The sequence below is a fragment of the Garra rufa genome, chromosome 8, assembly GCF_049309525.1.
Source record: "Garra rufa chromosome 8, GarRuf1.0, whole genome shotgun sequence".
In the NCBI taxonomy this organism is placed as follows: Eukaryota; Metazoa; Chordata; class Actinopteri; order Cypriniformes; family Cyprinidae; genus Garra; species Garra rufa.
In genome coordinates this window covers 34,314,810-34,338,421 of record NC_133368.1, presented here as the reverse complement: position 1 = coordinate 34,338,421, position 23,612 = coordinate 34,314,810, and the positions used below count along the sequence as shown (strand labels likewise).

General features: G+C 34.4%; 1 protein-coding gene across 1 annotated transcript in view; it reads left to right on the top strand.

Moving 5' to 3' along the window:
• gli2a (GLI family zinc finger 2a) overlaps positions 1–23,612 on the top strand; it is a 115,122-nt gene that overhangs the window by 43,353 nt on the left and 48,157 nt on the right. Inside the window, exon 3 of the mRNA XM_073845441.1 lies at positions 20,409–20,511. Within this exon, the coding sequence (XP_073701542.1) occupies positions 20,409–20,511 (103 nt within the window). The remainder of the gene's footprint in view (positions 1–20,408; positions 20,512–23,612) is intronic.

Genomic DNA, 23,612 nt, shown 5'->3' with positions numbered 1-23,612 from the left:
AATTCATTGTAAATTACAGATTTATATACAATTTAGGATTTATTTTATATCACAAACTTTTGATAAAAATAATTTAATTGAACTGTGACATTAATATAATTAATTGATTTTTTTTTTCATTTTATCATTTATTCTATAGTTTATTGTATTATTATTATTATTATTATATTATACAAGTATTATTAAAATTAAAATTATTAAAATAATTATTTAGATATTTCTTTGTTTACCATACATAACGTTCCTTAATATGTAAATTAGAATTGATTGTAAATGACAGAATTATATACAATTCATGATTTTGATGTTAAATTATTAGTTAATTTAATTTTTAAAATACTAATTATTTATATATTTCTTTACAATATATAATGTTCCTTAATATGTAAGTTCATTGTAAATTACAGAATTCCATGCAGTTTATGATTTATTTTGTATCACAAACTTTTGATGAAAATAATTTAATTGAACAGTGAAACTAATTATATTAATTAATATAATTAATTATTTTTTTATTTCATTCTACTATCCATTATTTTATTCTGTTATGTTAATTTTTTTTATTAATTATTAAAATATTATTTAATTTAATTATTTGTTTACAATACATAATGTTCCCTATTATGTAAATTATAATTTATTATAAATTACAGAATTATATACATTTTATTTATGATTCATTTTATATTACAAACTTTTGATAAAACATAGTGACAGTTTTACACAATATTTGGTAGTTTTTTTTTTATTTGTGTGCTTGCTATGTAGCCCTGTGATATAGGGATATTTATTATTTTATTTTATTTTATTTTATTTATTTATTTATTTATTTTAATATTTTTATTTATTTTATTTTTTTGAGGAGCGCTTTCAAGAAACGTGTAACACGGTAGCGACTTGTAGCTTCAGTCTGTCCAGCCAAATATTATTAGTCATTCACAATGACGAGGCACTCTCATTAATTAGTCTTGTTTGTGTTCTTTCATTTAGACTTCGATGAGAACAGACATATAGACTAACATTTCCCCATGTCTCCCCTCATTGACCTCTCTCCCAGTGTGGGTAGGAAAAAAGCTTCATGTGTTACTCATGGGTTCCTGTTTATTTAGTTTTATGCTTTCATTGCCGCCAAGCAAACATTTCAGTTGCAGTCTGTTAGAAAGTCACTTTAGCAAACTGTGGTTTGAGAGGTATGGGGGAGGCTAGCATATTGCTCTGTGTGCCGCATTCATGAGACCCTTACATTAGAGCCGCTCTCTAGTGCCTCTTTACCTGGGTTCACCTCAGCAACCACCAAAACGTAGGATTAGTTTATTTACAGTGAGATCTTTGACTGAAAACGAACAGGATTTAAAGCTGACACGTTTAAACATTAATTAAAATTTAGTCTGGAACCGTATTCATTCTGTACATGGGTATTAACGTAAAGCTCATACCGACCGCTTAAATTATACGTTCAGCATCCAAAACATCTTGGTCAGGTTAGGAGAAGCCAACTGAAAAAATACGCTTGCAGGATAAGGTCCTGTGTAAACATTTCGAACACTAAAAGTAGTAAACAGGTGGGCTCCCAAATTGGGAACAATGGTGGGAAAAGCATGACTTGACTGAAAGGTTTTCCCACAAGAAAGGGCACTCGCTGGATAGTACAGGACTACCACAATGATTTATGGGCACCAGGCGGCATGGCACAAAGAAACACGTAAGTTCCTTAAGACTTACTCATCACTGGAAAGAACCTAAAAAGAAACAGGTTTGCTCCTCTCTATGTCCCCATTCAACTCTGTTTATATGGCGACAGGTCTACATTTAGTGAATTTTTTCCTAATATAAACTGCAGGTTGTTTTACAGTTTCTGAGCAACATTGCAACTTTGCATGTGAATATAGAATTAAACAGATGTGTTTGTGTCAGATGCGTTACTGTCACAGTTGTGCAGGCATTTCATATACAATAACCATAGCTCAGATTTTTTTATAATATATATGTTTGCTTGTTTGTTTGTGTATTTATGTTTTGAGTCTCATTTGTAAGACTTTTTTTTTAAAACCCAATATTACCTCATGTGACTCTATTTTTTTTTAAATTGACTCCTGACTTTTTCTTTTGTTATAAATAAACTTTTGGTTTACATTTTGTTAATGTCCAAAAATAAATAAAATACCATGAATTTCTTTTTTTTTTTTAGTATTAATAATATACAGTATTATGTAATATTGCTAATATTTTAAGTAATTTGTGCTCATTTGTTAAATAATATTTATTTTATTTAAAATAATTCTTGAAAGTATTTAAACAAGTTTGAAAATATAAGTCAACTGTATAATTTATACAATTAAAATAAAATAAACGTATTATCAGAATTATATTATAGCAGTGCTAATTCTATTATTATAATTTTAAATAATTTATAATTGTTTTATAAAATTGTGTGTATGTGTTGTGTATATATATTAGGGGTGGGCATAGATTAATTTTTTTAATCTAGATTATTCTAGATTAATTTTAGAATTAATCTAGATTAATCTAGATTAAAATGGCTAATTTGAATTCTGCTGAAGGCATTCAGAATATGTGTGCTACCCAAATAATGACTAAAAGTAAGTCTTTGAGATCGGGTTTCTCAAGCCAGGTGGCGCATTAGACCAGGGGCTCATCTCCTGTTTCCAAAATGCTTCACAAACTGCTTGACAATTGCATTTACAACACAATTAACTATACAAACTTGTGTAACCAACTATTCCCACACTGCATGTACTTCTGAGTAAAAGATTAATACACAGATGCGCAAGGGCATGGATATTAGTGGTGCAACGGATCACAAAACTCACGGTTCGGATCACATCACGGATTTGGAGTCACGGATCGGATCATTTTTCGGATCAGCAAAAAACAAACAAAACAAAACAAAAAAGTTTGTTTTTTTACTAATTACTGAATGCTTACTTTAAGTACTTCTAATCCACAGCAAACACTACTAGCTGAACTAATAAAGTCAGTAACAAAACAAGAACAATTACACAAATATCAAGTGTAAATGAATACAACATAAAGTTACTTATAAAATCAATAACCTTAGAATGCAGGTGCGGAAATTTAATAATTAATTGTAAAATGCCTAGTGCTTCTCACTGCAGGTATTTATAGGATGCTGTCTCTTTAAGGCCAAATGCACGTACCGAATACTGGCACGCATCTCTTTCTCAGCTGTTTCTGTTCACTGAAGACATAACCGACTGTGTTTACCAGAATACCAAAACGGGTATTAAGTAGTGATGTAACGGTATTGTAAATACCGTCGTACCGCAATAGCAAATTTTTTCGATACTACCGTGGTCGCATGACTCGATAAAACCATAGTTCTTCTAAGAAAAGTTTGCTCAGGCGAATGAAGCGAACGGGAGGTAGAGGGAACTACATTTCCCATCAGCCCAGGTGTGGCCGTCATCCTTTGCGGTCTGTTGCCCGCCCCCCTTGAACGTCAAGTTCATTTTATTTTCGATATAGCGCCAGATCACAATAGAAGTCATTTAAGGTTATCTTTCCTATAGAACAGGTCTATACATTGTTCTTTTATTAAACAAACTAAATTGCCTTATGTTATTTATCTTATTTACACGAAGGCATGTCATTTCTGTCTCTACACTGTCACGTGTTTACAATGTCTCCTCCGCGAAAACACGGACTGGATCGCGGACTCCATTCATAAAAACCGAATTAACTAACGTTATAGCGCGAAATGCCACGGAATTTGTCGATTATTGGATTAATAAATCAAAAGTTGGTCTGTCACTTAATTCAAATCGCGATATGGACTAGTGTCTGTGAAAACTGAAATGGAGAAAGACCGTTTTAATATGAATACTGCATGTTCCGTTTGCCTCTGTCTGTATAAATGGAGAAGACACGTTTTTTTTTTTTTTTACAACACTCATACTGAAGCACGCGTGATGCTCCCGCTAATTTTTGGCCTTTGTATCTCACATGAACAGATAACTCAGTCTCCAAAGCTGCTGTGAGTGTCACCTTTACCGTTTCATTTGAGAAAACTAGCATCATATCATACTACGGTATACACACAGAAACTTCACGGCAACCTGTCAAAATAAAAGTACGGTTTAACATGTAACAGAACAATATTAGTCTTGTATTACTTTTGTACAGTATAATGTAGGTGTGTATATATTCCTATTTAAATAATTTACATAAAACAATATATATGATAAAAAATAAATATTACAACAAGATTAACCACTTAATTGTAGAACAAAAATACTACAATTATTATTTAAACGTTTTAAACTGAATATAATTTTTCTTCCATGTATTGATTTTAACAGTAAACCTGTTTGTTTGCCAAAAATTAAAAGGGTTTATTTTTCATTTGATTAAAAATAAATGTCTATTCTTTCATTTGATTATCAGAAAAATAAAAACACACAAGAATTTCTAAAAAAAAAAAAAAAAGCAAAAGATTGTGGAGCCCTATTGTTCAAAATGTTAAAACAGAGTTTTGGACTTATTTTTCCACTGAAATGAATGTTTTCGTTACTACACAAAGTAGGCTAAAGTACTGCGAAAAAAAAGTAACGTGGTTACATGGTTTAATAATTTTTTGTTATTAAAATTGAAAAATTGAAGTTCCTGTTTCAAAGATTACAGATAGATGGCTAATTTGTATGCCATTGATATGTTCAGTGTTCATGTAAACTGTTTAATAAACACTTCTGGCACTTTTTTCGAGTCTCTTCATTAGTTTTGTTTTTCCTGTAAATGATTCAATAAATACCGTACCGTGACATTCATACCGAGGTATTACCGTACCGTGAAGTTTTGATACCGTTACATCCCTAGTATTAAGACATGACTTTGTATGTACGTTTCCGTTCAAAAATAAGTTAAAGAGGAATCAATCTGTGTGAATCGCGCCTCTCTCTCTCTCTCTCTCTCTCTCTCTCTCTCTCTCTCTCTCTCTCTCTCTCTCTCTCTCTCTGTGCGCGTGCTCTCTTTAGGTGTGTGCGTCAGCGTGCGTGTTCCCTTTTTAAATTGGTAAATTGGCAAGACAAAACATGTGCCAATTATAAACTTTTACTCTATGATGGTTAAACTTAACAGTTAATCCGCGAATCACATGCGTGCCGAACCGGTTTGGTCTGTACGGATCATCATACACTCAATTCGGCTAGGTATACGTCATCCGCGCTAAACTATCAAGGTGAAAGTCATCATAGCTTGCGTAGTTTAGACCAAGCTCCCAACCCAACTTTGAGAATAGATTAACGGCGATATTTTTTTTATCGCCCGATAAGAGTCTCACGTTAACGCAGCACGTTAACGCCGATAACGGCCCACCTCTAATATATATATATATATATATATATAATTTTAGAAATTATTTTATTAGTAGTAGTAGTATTATATTTTTTATGTTTATAAGTAGATCGATTTTAAATTGCTTTGAAATGAAATGTATTATTTATTTTATAATTTATTATTTATTTTTATATAAATTTAGAAATAATTTTATTATCAGTAGTGTATTTTTATTTGTTTTTATTTTTGTTGTTTAGATTTTTAAATATATATTTTAAATTTATTATTACTAGTATTATATTTTTATTTTTTATAATTTAAGTTTATATTTTAAAGTATTTTATAAGTATTTCTTTAAAGAAACAAATTTTTTATTTATTTTATAATTTATTATATTTCTATTATCACTTTATATATATATATATATATATATATATATATATATATATGTGTGTGTGTGTGTGTGTGTGTGTGTGTGTGTGTGTGTGTGTATAAGTGATAATAGAAATATAATAAATACTAATAATAATAAAATCATTTCTAAAATTATATATATATATAATTTTAGAAATGATTTTATTATTAGTAGTAGTATATTTTTATTTGTTTTATATTTAAGTTTGTAATTTTTATATATAATTTGAGAAATAATTTTATTATTATTATTATTATTATTATTATTATATTTAATTTTTTATATGTAAGTTTATAATTTTATATAAATAATTGTATTAATATTTTTATTAGTAGTAGTATTATAATTTAATTTTTTTATTTAAGTTGATAGTTTTATAAGTAGATAGATTTTAAATTGCTTTAAAGAAACAAAAATAATTTATTTTATAACTTATTAAATTTATATTCCTATAAGTTTTTTTGTTTAAATGGTTCCATAAACAACCTTTAACATCTAAAGAACTTTTCTGTTTTACAAAAGGTTCTTTGTGGCAAAAGAAGGTTCTTCAGATTATAAAAAGGTAAAAAAGAGAGTTTTTTTTTTTTTTTTAAAGAACCTTTGACTGAATGGATGTTTGTGAAACCAAAAATGGTTCCTCTATGGCATTGCTGTGAAGAACTTTTAAAGCACCTTTATTTTTAAGAGTGTACCATGATGTTAGATTTTGGTTTTGTGGATGGTTTGACCTTGTATAATTTTACATCATGATATTATCATATTATGATAATTCGCTCATTACCTCTATGACCCACTACATTGAAGGATCATCCAGAATCTGAGGCTGTTGTACACCCTTCTTCTTTGAAAAACTTTCTGAATCATGGCCCAAGCGGAATGCACCCCTTTTGTCTGGGAGAAAGAAGCTCTCATCTTCCCATCCCCCTTTCCTTTCTCTAATGGGAGGCCTCCATTCCAGCCTGTTAGACATTTTCCTGCGCTCTCCTCTCCCCCAGCACTCTGTTGCCATCCCGTAAATTGAGCTTTCCCTTTGGAGGCACTAATTAAGAGCCTAATCCTCTCATCCGCAGAAAAGAGGAGGGCTGACGGGAAACGTTTCCTTGCAGTTCATTATCTATGTGTCCAATGGCGCTGATGCTGGCAGTGCCGCTCCCGCTCGTAAATGCTGTAAAAAATCGCCGCCGTCTATAAATCATCTCACTTTCGCAGCGTGACTGCATGAGGCGGTTATCGCGAGCCAAGACGCTTCTGGTTAAAGTAAAGAACGCTGCCAATTTCGGCGCTGGTGGTAATGACGGGCCTCTTTGAAGCATGTAGGGTCCAAACGGCTGAGTAAAAAGCAATGAACGGCACTGAAAGGCATGAGCCACGGGGATATGGCAGCAAGAGAGGGGAAGTTTCATCCACGGGAAGTGATGCGTTCACAATGGAAAAGAATTTTAATGAGGGGTCTTATTGTCAATTGCATTGAGGCAAAGCAATTGTGACCTGGAGCTGCACAAAAAGGATGTTAAATGCTGAGTAACAGGAATGAGTGTTTTGCTACGATTGCTTACTTCATTCTAGCCTGCCAGGAAGACCACTGCCTGGGTGTAGAAGAATAACAATAAAGACCAAAATGGGGAATGGACCAAAGCTTCTTTGGTTTATGAAAAGGACAAAATTGCTTAGCGTTTGTGGCCCGAGGCATCTGAAGTAGGAATACAAATAGAAAATGGAGGGCCCCCTAGAGAGGGCAAAGGAGAGGTACCACAACCAGCCTGTCTGACCCCCAACCGAGGCATCCGCAAGACCAATAACAGTGGGCCTTCACAGATGTTTTCAGTTTAAGGGTTTACAACAAATTCTTTCACATAATTCCCCCAGAGCATGTTGAAGTCACAGATGGAGTTTGGCTAGATAGCCAAGGCCTTGTTTTGTGTAAATAGGCTATTAGATTTAACTGTTTCTTATCACACAAAAGCTCAAAAGTTGTGTTTAAAAATTATTTACTTGTTCCAAGTCTGTATGACTTTCGTTCTTTCTTCTGTTTTTGCCCATACGATGAAAGTCATTGGGGTCCAAAACTACAACAGTGTTTTAATGCCACGTTAAAAAAAAAAATCTCAGATTACGAGATTAAAGTCAAAATATTTCTAGATTAAAGTCGAAATATTTTGAGAATAAAATCAAAATATTTAGAGAATAAAGTCGAGATGCGAGAATAAAGTCGAAATGATTTACTCGTTCCAAACCTGTATGACTTTCTTTCTTTCTTCTGTTTTTGTCCATACAATAAAAGTCAATGGAGTCCAAAACTACAATGGCGTTTTAAAAAAATAAAAAAGTTTAAATTGCGAGATTAAAGTCGAAATAATTTACTCATTCCAAACCTGTAAGACTTTCTTTCTTTCTTTCTTTCTTTCTTTCTTTCTTTCTTTCTTTCTTTCTTCTGTTTTTGTTCATACAATGAAAGTCAATGGGGTCCAAAACTACAACTGCGTTTTAATGCCATGTTAAAAAATAAAAATAAGGCTAAAATTGTGAGATTAAAGTTGAAATGCATCATGAATAAAGTCGAAATGATTTACTAATTCCAAACCTGTATGACTTTCTTTCTTTCTTTTGTTTTTGTCCATACAATAAAAGTCAATGGAGTCCAAAACTACAATGGCGTTTTAAAAAAATAAAAAGTTTAAATTGCGAGATTAAAGTCGAAATAATTTACTCATTCCAAACCTGTAAGACTTTCTTTCTTTCTTTCTTTCTTTCTTTCTTCTGTTTTTGTTCATACAATGAAAGTCAATGGGGTCCAAAACTACAACTGCGTTTTAATGCCATGTTAAAAAATAAAAATAAGTCTAAAATTGTGAGATTAAAGTTGAAATGCATCAAGAATAAAGTCGAAATGATTTACTAATTCCAAACCTGTATGACTTTCTTTCTTTCTTTTGTTTTTGTCCATACAATGAAAGTCAATGGGGTCCAAAACTACAACGGCGTTTTAGTGCCACGTAAAAAAAAAATAGTCTAAAGTCTAAAACTATGAGATTAAAGTCGCTTTGAGAATTGAGTCAAAATGCTTTGAGAATAAATTTTTGAAAATGGTAGTTGCATTGCTGTCTATGCAGGGTCAGAAAGGTCTCAGATTTCATCAAAAATATAATTTTTGGGTGAACTATCCCTTTATAGAAATGTGAATTCAAATCTGATGCAAATTTGAGATTATTAAAACGTGAATGTGTGTTTGTATATTTTATGGAAGCACAATCTTCCAAACATCTCAAAATTGACCAAACTATGATTTTGCCTGGTAGTGTATAAAGTTTGAATGACTTTTGAAATGAGTCACAGTAAGTATAGTATGAAAACCACTTCTTTATGCAACACTGGGGAAAACATCATCTCACAATTTTGAGTGTTGACGTTTTCCCTCTCCACTGTTGTTTTTTCCCCCCAAAGGTCTCACCTCCGTGTGAACCCAAGCAGGGATTCCCTCTTATGAATCACTGTGGCTCTTGAGCCTCTGCTTTGTCTTGATGTGAGAGAACTTCCTCCACAGCCATCGTTCCTGTTGTAAAAGACCTTTTGGTGGACCAGTAGTGCTGAAGCAGCGCTGACCACTGTTAGCACACCCATTGTGTTAATGGACATCCTTTGTATTACCCGCAGTTCAGAGGCCAAAGGGCCACATGAAGCACCATAGAGACCAATGTTCCCAAGAGAAGATGTTCAGATGAACTCCTTTTTCCGTTTTTAGATTTGTAGAGCTTAAGGGAGTGCATAACCATGAGCCTGTATTGGAAACCCTCAATCACGCTAAGCTGATGTTTTCTGGGTTTCCATGGGTAAGAAACGATAGTGTGTACTCTAAGGAGCAGTAAATCACTAATTCAAGCAAGATCCGAAGGCACAAAGTAGCTCTTAAGAGGATGTCTAAGTGCCATTTTGAAAACCACAAATATCAGTGCTGTGACCCTGCAACCCGTCATCCAATGAGATTTCGAGGCATGCTATATGGATGTCAGATCTTCACTATGATTGTTTTAATCCACCCATTTTAAATGACTAACTTTGGGTTTGAGGGCTTTGGCACTCTGCAACCTCATAATATCTACAACCCTGCAGATAAAAGACTCTTAGTGCAAAAGTATTTACTTAATCTTGACAAGACACAAGTGGATGTTTTTTTCTTATGATGCAAATATTCTTTAAATGTAGTTAAAAAATGTACTTTAATACTGTGTTGTTACCTAAATAATCCACAGCTGTGTTTTTTCTTTTCTTTAGTGATAGTTGTTAATGAGTCCCTTGTTTGTCCTGAAAAGTTAAAACTGCCCATTGTTCTCCAGGAAAAAAACTTCAGGTCCCAAAAATTCTTTGGTTTTTCGGCATTTTTCTGTATTTCTGACTGTATGATTTTTAGATTCATTTTTTCATACTGAGGACAACTGAGATATTCATATGCAACTACAGAAGGTTCAAATGCTCTCTGATGTTTTTTGAGTTTGAAAATCAGGGTAAATTGAACTTATTTTGTTATTTTGGGAAACAAGTGTCTTCTGTAGCTTCTGAAGGGCAGTACTAAATGAAAAAATATGCTTTTTAGGCAAAATAAACATGTACACATCTTCATTGTTTAAAAGTTTACACCCCTGGCTCTTAATGCATCGTGTTTCCTTCTGGAGCATCAGTGAGTGTTTGAACCTTCTGTAATAGTTGCATATGAGTCCCTCATTGTTGGAAAGGGTTCAAATAAACAAAAATGCTGGAAAACCAAAGAATTTGTGAGACCTGAAGGATTTTTTTTTTTTTTTTTGAAAAGCAGTGGGCAGTTTAACTGTTCAGGACAAACAAGGGACTCATGAGCAACTATCACTAAACAAAAAACAACTGTGAATCATTCAACACAGTATTAAGAATCAAGTGTATGCAAACTTTTGAACGAGGTAATCTTTATAAATTCAACTATTTTCTCTTGTGGACTATATGTAAACGTCCTTTATATAAAATGTATTATTCAGGTCAGTACAAAATAAAAAAAATTATGGATTTGGTATGATCCCTGTTATTTTGGTAAAATAATGAACATTTTGCAGATTCTGCAAGGTGTATGTAAACTTTTGACTTCAACTGTAAATCAGTTGAGTGATTATCTTATGTTTAATTAGTCTTTTATCATCATCTAACTGGCGCTGTTACACCAAAAGCATGCTAATGTGTAGCGAAGCACACTCTCAAACATACGTCTCACTCTATACCTTGTACTGTGATGCATTGGGGTTATTTTCTGGTGCCCCCTGCCCCGATAGCTTTTGTCCCAGGACTAAGACACTGTGGAAGTATCGAGACAATTAAGGTAACTAGTCCAGTGCCTCAGAGAGGCTTAATAAATCACATTCGGCTCTCAGGGCTTATAAGGGCCAGCAGCTTGCTGGAAATTATGTGAGTGATTGGATGGATTTGGCCAGTTGTTTGACATGGCTTCAGACTGCCAGAGAGAAGCCAGCGAGACCCTGCTTTGTAAACATTAACAGGAAAGGCACATAAGGTCTGCTGAGGATCTGGGGCTACTGTATTTACGACAGGGTTTTGTAAACAAAGGTACTGCTATGAGCTAAACCTCTATTTCATTAATGACATTAGGAAAACTGTCAAAGAACTCCCAAACATTGATAATTTACCTTGTGTCTTGAGAGCAGTTTTTAATACGTTTTATAAATAAGTCAACAAAGATTATATAATGCATGATAGATCATTCGCTGGTATATGCTGTCATTTGAAGTTTGGGGTCAGGAGAGTTAGGTATGCATTACGCAGAAAGATGTTTGTTTTCTTTATTTTACAAAAGCACAATGTTTTATTAATACTGTGAGTGTATACAAATAAAGGTGAACCCTTTACGGTTAAAAATTGATGTATTAATCTTATATGATGATTTTTAAGTTCTTTAAACTCAAGTGATCACGTTCAGATTGCTGTTTTCATACTTCTGTAATTTTTTTCAGTCAATATTAAAGTACTGAAAGAATTTAACTTTGTGTATTTTTCAAGTTTGACAAGTTTTCAAAGTATCTTGACAGTAAAGTGATAAGTAGTAATTAGTCATTTGTAGTGGATGTTTTTTTTTTTGAGTAACTTACCCAACATTGGGGGTCAGTGGATTTTTTTGTTACTTTTTTTTGTGAAAAGTTAATGCTTTTATTCAAGGAGACATTGAATTGTTCAAAATTGACAGTAGAGACTTTTATAATGTTTATTAATTTAAATTAATCAACTCATTTAAATAATTTTTGAAGGATCTTGTGACACTGAAGACTAATGTATGCTGAAAATCACAAGAATTATTGTAATAATATTTCACAATATTGCTGTTTTTTTACGATATTTGTGATCAAATAAATGTTTTATAAATATTGTTAATTAATTAAATTCAATTCAATTCTGTCATTAATTACTCACCCTCATGTAGTTCCAAACCCGTAAGACCTTTGTTCATCTTCAAGACACAAATTAAGATATTTTAATTATTGAATTAAGTTATTTTTGTTTCTGCACACAAAAAGTGTTCTAATAGCTTCATAAAGTTAAGGTTGAACCCCTGATGTTACATGGATTTTAATGATGTCCTTACTACATTTCTGGACCTTGAACATGGCAGTTGCATTGCTGTTGATTTCATTAAAAAAAATTATTTATTTATTTATTTTTTAAAACAATATTTATTGTTAGTTTGTATACAACTTTCAGTGTTAAAATGTATAGAATTAACATTGAGTAAATTCTGTAAAAGAATTACATTATGTAATCACACTAAACTACTGGAGTAACGCTAATATATTTTTATGTGTCAGACTGGTAATAAATTCTTAACCATATCTAGAGACCAGAATAGCATAGAGACTTGGGGTTGGCACTTTTGCTTTAGGCTGGTAAACAACCACAAAGCACTAAAAACATACTTTAACGACTGCAAAACAGTTTAGAAGACAACTAAGCAGCTACTCTGAAATATTCTAAATTGGCACATACGTTCTTAAAGGATCTACAGTTAACACAATGTATACCAGATATGATTATGGTATGGATGCCATACCTTAATCTACTTGGCCTTTGCCAGAAATCCCCTATTAATAAGAAATGTATCGTTTTACAAAGCCCCTGGGGTGTTAAAAGAAAAGTCATTCACTTAATACTTCCTTTCTGTGCTGGAAGCGGTTTTCGTGCTCTCTCTTAAACCCCTAATCCTTGTGCCGCCACAACTAACGCCTTGGGAAAAAACCATCAACACAGACTAAATAGGGATGTTATACAGTGTGACATTTCTCAGGTGCAGGATGGATAGAAGACAAGCCTTTTTTTCCCTCCCCTGAGCATTTAACTATTACATACTGCTGCACGCTGATGTGTGACATGAAGTCAAGGAAGGCCTCAGTTGGTTGTTCAAAAATGGGAACAAATTGCATGCTACCAGGATCGGCTGACTCCACTGGTGGCTCCCGCTCGGCCTGCGGCTTCCCAGGGTTCAAGGCAGCTTAGGGATCTGGTGTGGAGCGGTTTGCATGGTGCTGTGTAGTTAGGCCCCTTGCCAGGCCATTCTGCTGGAATTTCCTGTCTGAATCGACTCCCTCCTGCTCGCTCCCCTCTTGTTCCTGGAGCGAGACAGAAAAGCCTTTTTAATTACACTGCTGCTGCCTGGCCTCTCAGGATATTATTATTGTTCTTGAGTGCTTCCTCTAAAGATGAGCTACTCTCAGTACAAAGCCGCCTGTCTCTCGGCTCCGTTCGGACATGAAAAGTGAATGTTTTTCCTCTGCTTTGAGTACCCGTCGATAATGTCTACCACCTGCTATTGTCTTTAAAAGGACATCAAACCGCAAGCTAATCCTGACCTGTAACAGAATGTGGATGCCTGGTTCTCACCAGGTCCTGACAGGATGTTTTGTACATTTTAGGAATTAAAATGTGGGACTGAAACAATAATACTTTCCGTAACCCAAACATGGTGCTTACTACTTAACAGGTTTAAAGATGGATTATGGTTTTATGGTATTGCAATTAAAAATATTCTATATATTTTTAAAAAATAAGTTTTTTTTATAGTTAATAAATAGGTTTTGTTTTTAGTGCATTATGCATTTGTTTTGATACACAGCTTAAGATTTTAAACAAGAATTTCATAAATAATTTTTTATTTAAAGGTCCCATATTGTCAAAATCAAAATTTCCTGGCTTTTTTCATGACAACTGAGGTCTAGGGGCTATGTAACTACCATATGAGTTTCAAAGCAGTCAATCCACAGTAAACTGCACACAGCCTGCTTAAAGTAGCTGTTCATTTTCACGAGCCGCTGTGACTTCTGTAACGATGTGACGTCCGATCTACTCAGTCACCGCCTTCAGTCACCACCCCAGCACCAACCACCGTCCCACCCTCCTTTTGTCAAACCCAGACAACATCGCGTCCATAACATTGCTAAGCAACAACAACACGAAAACAAGTGGAGAAAACCCTGTTCAGTCGATAGATGTACATCATTGCACAGGCTTCAGAACAACGTTAATATAAGAGACCAGAGGCACGTCAACTTCAGCCTCTTTCACACAGCAATTCCGGTAAATACACGGATAATGTGTCCCATGATTTGTTCCGGAGTTGTTTGATTTGGTTCATTCACAGTTGTTTTCCGGAATCTGTGCGTGCTTTACACACAACCCATAAAGACATGTGATGTTTGGATGTGAGATGTAATGCGACGCGTACGTTTCACTAAACTGAAACTAACCTGAACAAACTGTGCTTCAGCGCTGATAGTGCGGAGCTGGCTCTGCCCAATCGCCGCTTCATTCCATTTTGCACGTATTTTTTCGTCGTGAAGAGTCGCATGATAACGTGCATCATCACCACAACACTGCCTTTATGGTTCTGGCTTTTGTTCACAAAGCGCTCGTTCCCGTAATTTTCCAGAATCAGCGCGCATTGTGAAAGGGGCTTTACTAAAGCAACAGTTATGTAGCTTACTGCATTCGGTGTTTGAAAAAGAAAAAACATTAATGATCATTCTGAAATATCCTGTTGAGTATCAGCAGGCTAGGCTCTCTCTATGGCTCTGGGCTCGGCTAAAGCATACATGACCGTAGTTAACTGTGGTTGGCCTGGCTGTGCGTCACTCAGAAAACAACAGGCCAATCAGAAGAGAGGCTCATGAATATTAATTAGATGGGCCAAAATCGACCTGTTTTTGACAGAGCTCCTAAAAAAGGAGCTGTAAAAATATATTGAGATGGATTTTGGCACTTATACCGCAAATATATATTCTTAAGGACATCAACAACTAAAATAAACCTCCAGAAATGTGTACAATATGGGACCTTTAATAATATTAAATGGGACCCACTTTGACCGCATGGGATGTGATTTTAAAAATATTTTTAAAATATCTGATTTTACTTTGATCTATATAATAAACGTTTTGGTTTGTGTTTGTGTTTGGTTTGGTTTGTGTTTTTTGTTTTGGTTGGTTTTTGTTTTGATTTGGTTTGTGTTTTGTTTTGGTTGGTTTGTTTTGTTTGGTTTAGTTTGTGTTTTGCTTTGTTTGGTTTGTGTTTTGTTTTGGTTGGTTTGGTTTGTGTTTGTTTGATTGTTTTTTTTGTGTGTTTTGCTTTGTTTTGGTTGGTTTGGTTTGTGTTTTGTTTTGATTCGGTTTGTGTTTTGATTTGGTTTGGTTTGTTTTTTGGTCGGTTAGGTTTGTGTTTTGTTTGATTCAGTTTTATTTTGTTTTATTTAGTTTTTTTTAAGATTTACATGTGTTTTAAAGTATCAGATTTGTTGTATTATAAATAGGCTAGTGTGTATTTAGAAAACATTGAAGTCTGTCATTGTATTCATTTTATTCTGAAGAATTAAATCAAAATGTTCTTTTAAAATATATTTACATCTAAAGAAAGTCATAGTTCACCCAAAAATGAAAATTCTGTCATTTAATAATAATAATAATTACTCAACCTCATGTCATTCCAAACTCATAAGACACAAATTAAGATATTTGTGATGAAATCTGAGAGCTTTCTGACCCATTGATGTGTCAGTCTTTCAACGTGCGTTGTCTATTCAGGGTCAAAAAGCACTTGGATTTGTGTTCCAAGGATGAATGAAGGTCTTACAAGTTTGGAACGGCATGAGGGTGATTAGTTGATTACAGAATTTTCATTTTGGGGTGAACAATCCCTTTAAAGCATTATTACAAATATAAATATTTACATAAATGTGGCTCCAGTCTGTTTTGGGGTGAATATTTACACACAAGTCCCTTGACTTGGTAGGAGCATATCATGTTGTTCTTTGTAGGAAACAGAGTGGGTCAATCCATACGATCACACCTGTGTACCCTCCCGAGTGCTGGACCTTGGCCTACCTTTTGGCCTCAAGAACAATGGAGCTGTCTGGGTGATTGAATAAACCCCTCTCAGTCCGTCCCTGCTTTTACATCCTCACGAGGCCTTGTCCACCCTCGAGTCAGAGTTACTGCATCCCAGATTAAGTCTTTCAATTAATGTTTGCTCAGTTGTTGTGTTTGGACAGCTTGCCATATGACGTTTGGTCTTTTGCAGTATATTTATATGATGTTTATATGAAACATTGCATTAGCTCAGCGAGAAAAAAAAAAGAAAAACTGCTTTTAGTAACTTACTAAGCGTTTCAGCTCATATATGATTCTCCACACTTCACAGCACCGGTTCCCATCATTCTTAAACACACAGGAATCCCGTGACTTTCCAAAGGCTTACTCAAGCGCTGACATGCTGTGCACTTGGCCAAAGCATCAATGAGTATGTTATGTATATGCATGCTTATCCTCCTACACGCAAGCCCTCATTACGTTGGCCCCTACATACGGATTTGAGAAATGCCTCCCTATATCCAACTCGCCAAGGAAAGGGAGTCCACCTAATTGGCAAGGAAAAACGCACTACTACAGCCTAAAAGTATGCAGTCACTGAGCTTTGGAGATGGATTTTAAGCCATCAAACAATCAATCCCTCCCTGCATTTGCCATTGTGAAATAGCCTGCTTACCTGTCAGTTGCAGTTTCCGCTCTGACATTGATGAAGCGGTTGAAGAGTTGATCATTTCTCCAGGATAAATTCCACTGGAATTACCGAATGAAATTGAATGCAAGCTCACAAAGTACAATAACATGTACTGTTTTTTGTACAGCTTTGGTTTCAGAAATGGTTTTAAAAATGTAATATATATTGCATTGGATACCCCTCCATGGTACAGTTTAATATTTTGTGTTCAAAGAAACTCTAGTTTCTCTTTCTTCTTTTTCTGTCATAAAGGATTAGTTCACTTCCAGAATAAAAAATTACTGGTAATTTACTACGTCATCCAAGTTGTTCATGTCTTTCTTTCTTCAGTCGAAAAGAAGGTTTTTGAGGAAAACATTCCAGGATTTTTCTCGATATAGTGAACTTCAATGGGAACCAACAGGTTGAAGGTCCAAATTGCAGTTTCAGTGCAGCTTCAAAGGGCTCTAAACGATCCCAGCTCTTGGGTCAGGGTCTTTAGTGAAACCATCTGTCATTTTCTAAAAAAAAAAAAAAAAAAAATACAAATTTATATACTTTTTAACCACTAATCAATATGCAATTACATTGGAAAGGTAATGTGTGGTTAGTTCTTCATCTTTGTACTTTGGTTCAAAAAGGTAGGTTAGGCGAAAAATCAAATTTTCTTCTCCAACTTCAAAATTTGCCAAGATCGTTTTTACCATTTTTTGCAAAAAGCGTTTGACTTTGCACAATCGTTTTGTAAGTCGGTACTTCTGCTTGCGTCACACGTGACCTTTCCAAAGTGATTACGTAATGCGTGAAGTTGAGCTAGTGCAAGACAAGCATTTGTGGTTAAAGTATATCATTTAAAAAAAAAAATTTGTAGAAAATGACTGATGGTTTCGCTAAATAGGACCCTTATTCCTCGGCTAGGACTGTGTAGAGCTTTTTGAAGCTGCTTTGAAACTGCAATTTGGACCGTCAACCCGCTGATCCTCATTAAAGTCCACTATATGGAGAAAAATCCTGGAATGTTTTCCTCAAAAACCTTAATTTCTTTTCGACTAATCCATATATGAAACGTTTTGGTTTGGTTTAGTTTGTGTTTTGATTTGTTTGTTTGTTTTGTGTTTTGTTTTGTTTTGTGTTTTGTTTTGTTTTGGTTGGTTTTGTTTGTGTTTGTGTTTTGGTTTTGGTTGGTTTGTTTTGTTTGATTCGGTTTGTGTTTTTTGTTTTGTTTGGTTTGGTTTGTTGTGTACTGTTTTAATCTGGTGATTTTAAAAATATGTATAAAATAAAATAATCAAACGTTTTGGTTTGGTTTGGTTGGGTTGTTTTTTGGTTTGTTTTGGCTGGTTTGTTTTGTGTTTTGTTTGATTCAGTTTTTGTTTTGTTTTGTTGGTTTGTTTGTTTGTTTTTATTGTGTTTTGAAGTATTGAATTAGTTGTTTTAGATAAAACAACATTATAAATAGGCTATTATTTATTTAGAAAACATTGAAGTTTGTCATTGTATTCGTTTTATTCTAAAGAATAAAATCAAAATGTTCTTTAAAAATATATTTTTAAGGAAACATCTGAAAAAAAGTGATAGTTCACCCAAAAATGAAAATTCTGTCATTAAAAATAATTACTTTGTAGAAAAACACCTTTGTAGGAAACAGAGAAAGAGAAGCATTTGTGGTTAAAAAGTATATAAATGTAATTTTTTTTCTAGAAAATGACAGATGGTTTTACAGTAAAACCATCTGTCATTTTCTAGAAAAAAAATTACATTTATATACTAACAATCCTAGCCGAGGAATAAGGGTCTTATTTAGTAAAACTTTTACTAAATAAGACCCTTATTCCTCGGCTAGGATTGTGTAGAGCTTTTTGAAGCTGCTTTGAAACTGCAATTTGGACCTTCAACCCGCTGATTCTCATTGAAGTCCACTATATGGAGAAAAATCCTGGAATGTTTTCCTCAAAAACCTTAATTTCTTTTCAAATGAAGAAAGAAAGACATGAACATCTTGGATGACATGGATAATGTAATAGACAACAAAAAACCTTTCTTAGCATCGGAAAGACCCTGACAAGTAGTCTGCTTTCGTTCCCTATGGTGTAAAATCTGCCCATAATAAATAATAAACATAATTTACATAGAAATAAGGTTACCTGCTACTTGCAGTTGAATTAAGTGTAGGTTTTTGTGCTGGGAAACCTTATTGTGTGCAAAAGCGCAACAACTTCCTAGTGAATTTGCCTCATATTGTTTGACATGTTCCTTAGTCTTGAATCAGAATAATGCATGCTTGAGAGCCACGGTGATGATTGGAGTGAGAGTGGCAGCTCTGGAATGCTGACTCATACAGGTCTCCTCCTGATGGGCCCCTGAGAGGCCCCCACGGCCCTTCCCCACCCTCATCTACCCTCATCTCCTCACAGGTAGAGATAATGATCTGAGGACTTCACCCCCATAGTCTCTGTTCTGGGGTCAGGCCTGACTCACTGGGGCACATGATGCCCAAGAATTTTAATACAGGCAAGGAATGGGCACAGACAGACACGCACAGGAGAGGAGATGAGTCCATCCAAAAATAGCCTCGGGAGCTCATTAAGAGCAAATAGTAATAATAAATGCACATTTAAGACGCTGACAGTATATGCTATTTAGTGCTTACTCAAAGATCTATAACCACCACCTTAAATAAGTTCCAGTCATTAATGAAAGCATGTTGTCTTTTTACAAGACCCCCTAAAGCAATCAACCTTTTTATGACAGGAAGAACATGTTTTGGCTCTCTTTTTTTAGCCCAGACAAATAAAAACTCATCATGAGAAACTGTAATCCACATTGCACATGTAAGACCACTAATATTCAGTACGTTTTCAATTATAGTGGAGATGAGAGAGCCAGACTGTGGCTCACTTCTAAACTATTGCTCTCTGTGTGTCGTACAGAGTTTGGCATTAACATGTTGCTAAGTTAACAACACTGTAATATGTTTAAAAAAAACATGGTGCTTTGTGAATAAGCACATTTTGAAGAAGAATTTGTTCCAGGACAATAAGCACTAATTTTATTTGTTTATGCTTCTTTTCTTCTTTCTGTGGTGCTATTGTGTAACATGATTGTGTTTAATGTGGCTTGATTCAGGGTTATTATAGTTTAACTAAAATTGAAACCATAAAAAACCTTTTTGTTATATGTGACCCTGGACCAAAAAATTATCCTGAAAGCTAAATAAGCTTTTTATTGATGTATGGTTTGTCAGGAAAGGACAATATTTGGCTGAGATACCACTATTTGAAAATTTGGGAACTGAGGGTGCAAAAAAATCTAAATAGTCTACTGAGAAAATCACCTTTAAAGTCCAAATGGCGTTCTTAGCACTTATCAAAAATTAAGTTTTGATATATTTATGGTGGGAAATGTACAACATATCTTCATGGGACATGCTCTTTACTTAATATCCTAAAGATTTGTGGCATAAAAGACAAATCGATAATTTTGACCCATGCAATGTATTTTTGGCTATTGCTACAATTATGAAATAAAACAAACCTAAAACCGAAAGAAAAAAAAAAAGTAAAACTTTGAAATAAGAATGAGAAATTGACATTTGTTTATCTTTCTTTTTTTTCTGTCTTTGACTCTATAGCTCCTCACTTATTCTCCACCTTCCACACGCCGATTCCGATCGACATGCGGCACCATGAGGGGAGGTACCATTACGAGCCCCATCCCCTGCACCCCATGCATGGGTAAGTTTGTTAGCCTCTTCGACGTTCATTTTCCTCTGTCTGCACTGTTGGAATCATCATTAATTAAGAAACAACCTGTTGAGTCATCTTCTATATAAAGCGCACAGATTCAGAGCATGCCGTTGCTTGGTCTCTTCCAGTACATCTGTTTGTCCTCTCCCATGTTCAGCTCTCGCCGGAGATGCGCAGCACATGGGGAGCAAACGTCCAAGTAGTGAGAAACAAATGCCAGTGATTCAGTCAGTTTCATATCAAAGACAAAATGAGTGTTTAGTACAAAGCAGACGGCATGTTAGCATCTTTCATCCTTGTAGTATTTTATAGTTTTGGACAACATCTGTAAGCCTGACATTTACTGAAACAGTTTTGGCAGGTTTTGTCTTGTAAACCTGGAAATAATAAAAAAGTCTTTGGATGTTAAAAAACTACACAAAGTGAAAGAGACAAGCCAAATTATAAGACATTTTGTAATTAAAGTTATTTTTTGTTCATCCTGCACTGATTTTTTTGTATTATTTTACCAAAATAAGAGGGATCATACAAAATGCATGTTGTTTTTATATTTAGTACTGGCTTGAATAAGATTTTACTCATTAAAGATGTTTACATATAGTCCACAAGAGAAAATAATAGTTGAATTCATAAAAAATGATCCCGTTCAAAAGTTTACATACACTGATTCTTAATAGTGTGTTGTTACCAGAATGATCCACAGCTGTGTGTTTTTGTTTAGTGATAGTTGTTCATGAGCCTCTTGTTCCTGAGTCCTGAACAGTTAAACTGCCTGAAATCCTTCAGGTCCCACAAATTCTTTGGTTTTTCAGTATTTTTGTGTATTTAAACCCTTTCCAACAATGATAGTGTGAAAAGATGGATTTCATAAGCATACAAAGGACAACTGAGGGACTCATATGCAACTATTACAGAAGGTTCAAATGCTTTAATGCATTGTTTTTCCTTCTGAAGCATCAGTGAGCTCTTGAACCTTCTGTAACAGTTTCATATGAGTCCCTCGGTTGTTCTCAGTGTGAAAAGATAGATCTCAAAATCCTACAGTCATTGTTGTAAAGGGTTCAAATACACTAAAACGCTGAAAAACCAAAGAATTTGTGGAACCTGAAGGATTTTTCTGAAGAACAGAGGGCAGTTTAACTGTTCAAGACAAACTACAACTATCACTAAACAAAAACAAAAAAAAACAGCTGTGGATTATTCAGGTAACAACAGTATTAAGAATCAAGTGTATGTATACTTTTGAACAGGGTCATTATTATAAATTTGATTTATTATTTTCTCTTGTGGACTATATGTTAACATCTTTTATGTGAAATATGTTCTTCAGGTCAGTACTAAATAAAAAATGACATGCATTTTGTATGATCCCTCTTATTTTGGTAAAAAATAATGAACATTTTGCAGATTCTGCAAGGTGTATGTAAACTTTTGACTTTAACTATATTAAATAAAAAATTGAAAATATGACCTTTGTCATATATGCAAAGTCTACCTTGAGAAACATCGGTGCAGCTGTGCATTTGCATTTAAAATCACAGATTGGATAGCGATACATACTACGAGCCCAGCGACACTAGAACAATTTATCACAAGAGCTGAAACAGCCTGAAAAGGAGAATTCCTGCCGTCTCTCTCTATGTACTCTGGCTCCTTTGATTAATGTGACTTGGCCTTGACAGAGGCCCCCTAATTCATCAAGACCTTGATTTAGCTGTCCTTTTCACTGCCTGTGTCCAATTCACCTAATTACATGTATATTGCACAGCAAATTAAGCACAATGTTATCTTTTGGAGGCGTATGGCAAGGGTCTGATATAGGGATCAGACCCTATAGAATAGAATGATTCATGGTACAAAGGTTTTATGTTACCACTTAGGATAGACAGCTGTGCTACATATAAAGGTAGTTGTTAGAGGTTTTCATAGGCAAGTATGTATGTTACATCATTATGCCAGTAGATACCGACTCACTTTAGGAGTGAGACGTTTATTCAACCATCCAGTTCATTTAAATTCATTCAGAACATAAACAAGTCAATGTCTTAAAGTGGTTAATTGAATAATTCTCTTAACCAATTTGTTCAAACATACTGTTTCACCAAAGACAGAAACAAGCGACTGTCTTATAAAGTTATTAGTTGAATCATTCTCTTAACCAGTTTGTTCAAACACTGATTCATTCATCACAAAAACAAGTGACTTTTTGAAGAGTGATTAATTGAATTATTCACTTAACCGATTCGTTCAAACACTAATTCTCTGCTCGTAGGTTGAAAACAAACACAGTGCCAGCATTTTTTCTAAAATTAACTTTCAGTTTAAAATAGTGGTTTTTGTATATGCTTAAACACATTTGCCAAAAAGCCTTCCATACCAATCAAATCTCTCCCCGCACGCGTACATAGGAAAGAGTTGACAAATCTTGAAGATGAATGTCTAAATGTTTGTAGAGTATTTCAGCATGTAAACAGAGCAATTAGCATCCAGAAACTATCTTTCCTTTCCCAGAACCTCAGTGACAGCAGAGTGAATGAGAAAAACACATCCTCCCTTATTCACTCACTAGCATTTTTCTTTTTGGAAAACAGTTTCAGATTGCAGTGGTATCGAGAACCACCCAACATTTTTTTCTAACCAGAAGTTGTCCGACTTAATTAGTGTCTCTGTACCGTGAGGGGAAACTTTGCACGTTTCTTTTGGGTAATGTGATGGTATTTGAGATTTTACACTCATGCTTGGTTCGTAGGTTTGCATATTAAAGCTAATACACGTTTGTAAGGTTTGGACATGCAGTAATACTGCAGAGAAAGCAAGCACGCTTCAAGTTTGGAAAAGGTTCCCATGACTGCCAGTGGCAGTTACCCGCAGTCTCTGTGGGATAAGATGTGATTCATCTAAATTTGAGCACCTGACCAGGAACACTGTTAAGATGTGTCATACTCGTATTCTCTCTTGAGTCAGCAGGGAATATGCGTATTCTGGATATTTCCACCGAAACTGCTTAATGAAAGCACATACAGTCAAACCAAAAATATAGATATAGATATTTCTTTACTAGTGGGTGCAGGACACTATCGTTCATTTAT